Below are 8,767 nucleotides of genomic sequence, written 5' to 3'. Positions count from 1 at the left end.
TGAGCATTATTATTACTTTATTTCTCCGTCTCATCTTAATTTACCTGTTTCATATGACTAAAAGTCTTATTGGTCAAATGTGGCAAATAATCGAAATTAAAATATTATTATTTCTCAAGAATGTTGGTATACTTCTGATATATTAAAGAAAAAACCCAACCTATTAAAAAAATTTTTAAAAAAATTTTAATGAACCAATAAAATAACTCTAAAAAGTCTCCTTAATCACCTTCTAATTTCAATATAATGGTTAATTCTCTTTGTAGGTACTTATTTTGTGAGTAAATATCTACCACTACACTCTACATCTCTACTAATTTGAACGTGTTACTCTCATCCCTCCTTTTATTTAATAACTAAGCTAGCTTTTGTTTTTGATTTGTCCTTGGATTATTTCTTAAACTATAGATATCACCAATGTCCTCAATCAATGCATTAGTTATTTGATTTTTGTCTGTCATCAACTCTACCCAATTAACTAAATTCACAAAGGCGACAAAACCCTAATTGAACTAGAAATTCATATACTTAAAACCTAAATCACTAATTTTAATGATATTAACTCCTTGTTGATTGAAACAACTTTAAATTCAATCTCAACCCTTTTGTTTCAATTTGCATACAATATAATAATGCAAGATTGGAAGGTGATGGTAATTATTCAAGATTTACACAACCTACAAACGATTTTTTTATTATGGGTTTCAATTCATGGTTAAATAGTGGTAGTCATATCAAACAATATTTTGAAATAAGGTATTAAAAAAAAAACCAGCTAAATGATAGTTATTCTCAAATCTCGACAAGTGAAGGTTGACTATTGGCATTTTCATACAAAATTTAATTAATTTTCTAAGGAAAAAAAAAATAAAAAAAAAGTAAAATAAAAAAAAAAAAAAAAATTTAAAAAAAAAACTAGCAAAGGCCTCCACTATCCAATTCTTGGCAAATACAGTTATAATTTGGAACAAATATGTTAAACATAAATCTTAGATTAATATAAACTAAGCTTGTTAATCAATGTTCCATTATAAATTCAATGGCTCTTTTACCTCTTTATATTCTAAGATATGGTACGAATGACATAAACAAGATCAGGACCACTAGTTAAAATTTAAATAGCGTTTAATCACTATGTTTATTGCATGGAACTTTGAATAGATAGTGACAAAATTAAGGCATTTGATGTTAAATAAACTTTAATTGATGGAGCTAATGCATGTGCTTAACGACTTTTAAAGATCTCGTCAATAGTTCAAAAGATTCCAAGTTTTAGACACTGATTTTGGGAAGCACATGCAATGTATGTATAAATGATCAATTTTATTTTTCACATATATATTAATGTGTTCAATGCTTATATATAAAACCATATTGTAGCAAAAACAAAATTGCATTACTTTGTTTGTTGATCTCGTATCATCCATCATAATACGAGTCCCCTAACACATTAGCATAACTTGTATTTATGAATCTTTGATCATTATAATTTCATAAATTATTTTTAAAATTTAATTAGTATGCATATATGATGACATAAAAATCATACGTAGTACAACTATAAGATAGATATGGCAAAATCGATCAACTTGTATGGCTTTTAGCTTAAATTAAAGTGTGTATACTCGAAGTTGATTATGAACTACTTCGATATTAACGATCTAGCCCACTGTACTCAATAATCCTAATTAAGCACGATTCAAATGATCCATCTTCCACCCGATTAATGATTATTGAGTAATCTAAAATTCTAAACAAATAATTTGTTCCCTGCATGAATATTGTTGAAATTTCTGACACATATATATTATAGGAAAATTTGCAAATTGCAGTCATTTAAAGTTCGTATTTTGCAAATTGCAGCCATTTAATTTTTTTTTTGCAAATTGCAGCCCAAAAATTCATATAAATTGTAAATTGCAGCCCGATTCAACTTTTTCATCAGTTTACAAGTTGAAAAATCTTCGATTAAGTTTTTAGGAGCCATTTTAGTTCTTAGGGGACCGAATTGAGCTCGGAATCAGCAAAAAAATAACGCAAGTATCTCATTTTGTGTAACAAAAGTGTATCGATTTGTGGGAAACTGTAAATATGAGACACTTACGTTATTTTTTTGCTAATTCCGAGCCCCTAAGGGCTAAAATGACCCCTAAAACCTTAACCGAAGATTTTTCAACATGTAAACCGATGAAAAAATTGAATCGGGCTGCAATTTACAATTTATACGAATTTTTGGGCTGCAATTTGCAAAAAAAAAAAAATTAAATTAATGGCTGCAATTTGCAAAATACGAACTTTAAATGGCTGCAATTTGTAAATTTTCCTATATTATATGAAGAGAAATACTTATGTAATCAGATCATGTTGAATGTCTACACTATATGATCAAATAGTATTTTGTTGGTATTAATTTTGGAAGTTCTAAAATTTCCGACCATACTTTATTTGCAGGGTAAGATAGATGAATTTATTGATACAATTAGTGGGAAATACTGTAGGGTTGCAGGTTGACCATGCAGCGCATGCACTTATAATTATTAGCCACGGGAATATATTTCTGTGGTTTTAAAGATTTTGTCCCAAACTTTCCTAGCCAATAGATTTATTATCCGATTATTATTCCTCAAAAGGAAGAAATATACTTCTAAAAGGATTAATAAAATAATATTAACACAAAAATAGAAGGAAAATGGATAATATAAATCCAACAAGAGATTAGGATGATCCTAAGCTAGGGAGTCTCATTCAATGTATAATATTGAAGTAATTTATGCTATATTTAGGGTACCACTACTATAAATTCTGGCCTATACCATTATTCTTCTACTTCGTCGTGATTGATGGTCATGACTTATACTGATACTGCTTAGTGTGGATTTTTGTACATTATTCGATCAAGAGGAAATTATTCAACCAATTGGTTAATGGTCAAGACGTACTACTCTTTCGATTTCCTGATAAAAGGCACGGGATGTAAAAGTCATGTATGTTAAAGTTGTCATCGAGGCATCTTGTATCCATAATCTTCTTCTAGATCGATTACATTGTCTTTTTTCATCAGGCTACTCTAATTTATTGTATAACATTAATATATGCACAATTTACCTTTCTCATAATCTGGCTCAGCATTAACGCACCAAACATGTAGAGATAAATATACATTTTATTCCTAAAAATTTTATGTGGCATTAGTTAGTTAAGAAATACTTTTTTTTTTTGAAACATAGTTGAGAAATACCTAAACTAGCTCTTCATACCCCTTCTCGATATTAGTTTGTAGACATTTTCAATAGAAGCCTGCCGCAACAACTATTTTTTGGATTCTCAATCCAGTTTGAGCATTTAGTGGTGTGGTAGAAAATAAATTCTCTTAACTGTAGAAGTGTATACATATATACCAATACATTTTATGCAATCTAAAGAGGAGATCAAATATACAAAGGAATGATAGTTAGCACTAAAGTTTACAAACATCCTAAATTTTTTATCCTAATATAGCTATTTTGGTATGACATTTTTTTACTACTCCCTCCGTTCTTCAATTGGATAATTAGGGTGACAATTCGGGTCAACAATTCAGATTCAAGTCAAATTTCAGGTTGTGCTTAAAAATTATCAAAAACTGTGAACTTAATTTATTAGGAAATATGATATTTGGGTCTTATAGGGTTGAATTCGGGTTATTCGGGTCAGATTTAGTTCAGGTTTGGTTTGGGATTCTCTCAGTTACTTGGTCAAGTTCAGGACTTCAGGTCAAGTCAAGGATTGTCAACCCTAATTCTATTTACTTGATTTTCACTTAGGGCATGTCCTATTCATCTTACTTTCAATTATTTCCGTAGTTTAGATAAATTAAGTTAAGTTAAGTGAAGTTCAGATAAGTTCAGTTCAGGAAAAATAAGTTAAGAGTAGCTCAATTTTGGAAAAAGAAGTTCAGACAAGGGTTGTCCAAGTTCAAATTACAACTAAAATAAGTTTTAATAAGTTATGATAAGTTCAGATAAATTCAGGTTTAGACATTATTTTTCAAACTTTATCAAATCTAAATTTCTTAATCCATATCTAAACTTTTATTATTATTATTTTTTAATTTCCTAAACAATGAAGTATAAGAGGAAATAAGGTGAACAATATAGGGACTAATAATGGATTTAAATAAATCTTTAACAAGATCACTGAGTACAGACAATCAGATTTTATATGCATGGTAATAAGACAACGGTGATAAAATTATGGAAGGCAGCTACCATATATTATACCAGATTTTCTTAAGAAGACCTTAATTTGATTCTCTTTGTCAACTAATCATTCAGTTAATAAGCATCAAGCTGAGTATTTTTTGATATATTTGTAGATCTTTGGCTGTTGCTGTTGAATATAAGCATGATTTAAGTCTCAATAATGAGCAGACTTAAATTGATGGTTGATTTTCATGTATAAAAAGAATGGTGGATATATAGTAGTGTTCAAAATAGATGTATACAAACAAGAACTTGATTAGCTAGGTGAAAGAGTGTACTCACTTCATACAAAGTTCACAATTTCAAAAAAAATTAGGGCTTTTTTTTTTTTTTTTTACAAACTTTGATTGATAAATTATTTTTATTGATACAAACTAATTATAATATTATATACTAAGTACAATTTTAATTTCATGATTATATAGTACTTTGATCCATGCTTATCTTACACTACTCTTATAATCTTATGTACCATACCATTACCATTACCTTTAACTAAATGCATTGTTGTCTGAAAAAAGAAAATATAAAAAATAAAAAACATTACAAGATCGATTATGTTATTAATAACTACTACGCAATTGCAACAAAAAAGGCCTAAAATTTAGAACAAATTGTACATTGCACCTAGCTTATTATCTTTGTACCAACCAATTTGACTTAACCTTATTAGGCTTAACTTTAAACTTGAAGCATTAATGTTTCACATGGGAAGGTATGGAGCACTTCATCCAACACTCTAATTATACTGTTTTATGTTTCTATCGAACGGAATGTGACAATGTTCTTTTTGTCTAAAAGAATTTTCTTTCTAGTTTCACTCGTCGTTAAAATAGGTCTTACATTTATTGTATCTACTTTCGTTCGATAATCAATAGCTTAGTTACCTTAAATTCATTATACATTATGATCATTGCAATCAAAGTCAACTTTTAATATGAAGTATAATTACCTTACTATGAACTATAAACTTGTGAAGTATACGTACATATCACTCATACTTTAGGGTGATTAATCCTGTTGTATATGAAATACGTAATCATCTCAATTGCGCCGCCACTGTACAAGTATTTATGAATTATGATCAACTTGTTTGAAGGAATGGGATAGTCATGTGCATGTGCTCTAAGGTAATTATGTCCTCATATCTTATCGTGTGTTCGTTTTCTTCACCCATGAATCCATGACAGCTTGAGTTTTAAAAGCCAAGCGTATAGCGTCAACAATAAGGTAGTATTGTAATACCAAGTATTTGTCAATGCACCGAATCTAATTAACATTGCATGTTTATAACTACATATACCATTATACAATTTGGTCATCAATTTGCTTTTCTTATATTAATGTACCAAGTTACCAACATAAATTAAGGAGAGGTAGGAGAGTATGAAAAGAGTTCGAGACAATATTACATATAAGGTTTGAATAGGATGATTACCCTACTAACTTTATTTTGTGCAACAGGTTTTAATTACCCCGCCAACTTCCTCATTACCCATTTAAGATTGTCTTATTCGCGAAAGATATATCTCATAAATGCACAATTGCACATGTACCTAGTAAAAAAAATCTCAACAAAAACACTGACTAAGATACACATTGTAAATAGCCAACCAAAATAGAAGGAGTCGATCTTGTATAAGTTGGAGAATAGATTGAGAACATACCCTCAACTTCTATATTATGCATCTAGGTCAAAATCATTATAAAACTTCTCTTGATAACTTGATTAATCATAGATTTATAGACAAATCCCAAAATTTTAGTTTGCTCTGATATGATAATCGCTCTGATACCTTGTTAAATTCTAAAATATTCGAATCATCTATATTGTAGGTTTCTAAAATGTTACATACAAAACCTTTCATTTAGTAAAACTACATTGTCCCTAGTAATTTAATTTGAATCATAGTCATTGATTAGAATTGTCTAAGTTCTTAAATCTTGTATTGATTTTCGATTCAATTTCATACTTAACAACATATACACCTTAGCTAGCTTAGCTTACTAACTAACTAAGTATATATATACCCAAGAAACAATTCAACATATATACGTAGTGTATCCATGAATTCAAAAAATAAAATACTTGCGTTTTGTTTGTACGTATTTGATTATAGAATTGTTGTTGAAAGTGACATGCATGTGCAATTTAAATAGCATCAACTTTATCCAAAGTATAACACCATATCGAGTTTATAACTTATAAGTGCTCCTAATCATATTATACATAAGATTAATTAAGGAAGCAGTATATATAATGTGAAGATCAGATACATTTCATATTCCACCAATTATAGTTAGAACGAATAATAATCGGCGCTAATTTTGTCTAATATTGACTAATCAAAATTAATTAGTCAACTTAATAACATTACTAATACATCCACATGCAAATTGACTCCCTTAACCCCCGAATTACACATCTGTTTTGTTTGTTTGCGACAACAATCTATCCATCTCATTTTAGAAAGTATAAGAGTTAGCTAGTAATGTTAAGAAAGCTTATTCAAGAACAAACAATAAAAAACAATTTATATTACATAACTACATACTAGGTTATATGGAGTAATACATAGATAGTGACTTGGTTAGTGACCTAGTGGGAAAATCGATTTAAGACATATTCTAACAATGAGTTACTCGTATGAAATTTCATCCATTGCAATAGTTATCATCATACTCACATTATCCTAAATCGTACCATTTTGTAATAAGTCATGGGATCACTTTATAATCAAAATACTTTATAAGAACTTAATAAAACGAAAGTTAATATGTTATTGTTGTATTAGTGTAACTGTTTTTTTTTTTTCGATATATCAACTTTTTAAATTATATTTCTAGAGTAAAAGTATTAAAAATTTTAATGCTTAGAAAAAGTAATAGGAAGTACTACAACTGTTGCAATATTAATTTAAGATACAAAGGAATTAATTTCAAATGTAGACAATCAGACAATAAAAATTATTATAATAATGACATTATTCTTTGAAGAAAATAAATTGCAACAATGTAGCCAAAATCTTCCATCCGAAGTAAAACGACTCAAGGAACAACAATGTTCCCACAATTTTCATCACAATAATTCAAACTTTGTTTTCTTCTATATTTTTTAAATGTTTGTCACCACATAAAACCCATAATCTAAATTAATATTTTTTTCTTAGTATTAGTATTAGTATTATTATTATTCTATTTATCACTTGATCCAATACAATTATTTATATTTCCATCAAATAACTACAAAACTAAACCCTCAATTCTTGTCCTATAAATACTCCAAAAACTCCTCATAATTCTCACCATCACATCTTCTCTCTTACAAAAAAATACCTATTTTCCTAAACCTTATTTTTTTTGTAAAAAAAACTCATAAACCAAAAAAATAAAAATGGCAAGAGGAAAGCTAACAAAGCTAATGAAGAAACTTTCATTTGGTAAAACCATACGTACAAACAACACGTTATCAGCATCAAATTCCGAAGCCACCTCATCGAGCTCGTTAGGCTCGGACATCTCCTCGGATACCTCCTCTACGACCACCCTACACCCGGTGTACGTAGGGAAGTCTAGAAGGCGGTATCTCCTCCCTTCTGACGTCGTAGACCATCACATACTCCGGAAGCTCGCCGGAAATTCTTCCGGCGACGATGAGATTACGGTGGAAGGATGTGAAGTGGTGATGTTTGAGCACTTGTTATGGATGTTAGAGAATGCTGATCCTATGCCTGAGTCTTTGGATGAACTTGTGGATTTTTATGCTTGTTGAAAAAAAATTGAATTTTTTTATTAATGGGCCTATAATTTGGGCTTGCAATCATGGGCTTTGGATTCTGGGCCTGGTGAATTGTATTGGGAGTGTATAGTATTAGTGGGGGTAGTTTAGGAACTACTCCTTAATTAAAAAAAGGTTTAGTAGTTTTAGAATGGGTTTGGTTTAAATGAGGATTATTGTTCATTAATCCCATTAAAGCCATCTCTCAACAAAAAAAAAAAAAAAAAAAAAAAAAAAAAAAAAAAAAAAAAAAAGGTACGATGTACTATTATTTTCATTTTTTGGGGCCCAATTTATATATGGATTGTTTGCACAAAATTATTCTATTGGAATTACTAATATGTGCAACATCATTTGAGTATTTTTAATTTTTTTTATCAATAATATAGATATGATCAATTTAATTAAAGTGTAATTAAGTACGAATTATATTCTAACTCTGTTTCTATTTGATCTTTATATACATTTTGCACTTTAATCCATTTATAAATTTTTAAACATCTATTTTTGTCCATGACAGTAAACGTCAGCTACTTGTATATTGTATACTAGTATTATTTTTTTACACCCACTTATTTAATTAATCTCCTATTTTTTCTTAATTCATGTGCCAATAATAATAAGAATTAATATATAATTACAAACGAAGGTAATTGCTAATACTTCGTATTAGATAACTAGTACTCTTTAGTCTATATTATTAAAGTATATTAAGTTCTATGGAGTAGTAAATTAAGGAAAATAAATT

The 8,767-nt window shown here is 28.9% G+C and overlaps 1 protein-coding gene across 1 annotated transcript; it reads left to right on the top strand.

Annotated features, from left to right (window-relative positions):
- The first annotated feature begins 7,422 nt into the window (after positions 1-7,422).
- LOC110715815 lies at positions 7,423-8,490 on the top strand. Its single transcript, XM_021894429.1, has one exon. The coding sequence runs from the start codon at positions 7,636-7,638 to the stop codon at positions 8,011-8,013; it is 378 nt and encodes a 125-aa protein (XP_021750121.1). The 5' UTR covers positions 7,423-7,635; the 3' UTR covers positions 8,014-8,490.
- The last annotated feature ends 277 nt before the right edge of the window (positions 8,491-8,767 follow it).

Source organism: Chenopodium quinoa, unplaced genomic scaffold (assembly GCF_001683475.1).
Source record: "Chenopodium quinoa cultivar QQ74 unplaced genomic scaffold, ASM168347v1, whole genome shotgun sequence".
Classification (NCBI taxonomy): Eukaryota; Viridiplantae; Streptophyta; class Magnoliopsida; order Caryophyllales; family Amaranthaceae; genus Chenopodium; species Chenopodium quinoa.
The sequence above is the reverse complement of the archived record's forward strand: the minus strand, read 5'-3'. Positions and strand labels throughout refer to the sequence as shown.

Coding starts and splice junctions, on each gene's coding strand:
- LOC110715815 (XM_021894429.1), top strand. CDS start 7,636: ATGGCAAGAGGAAAGCTAACAAAGCTAATGAAGAAACTTTCATTTGGT.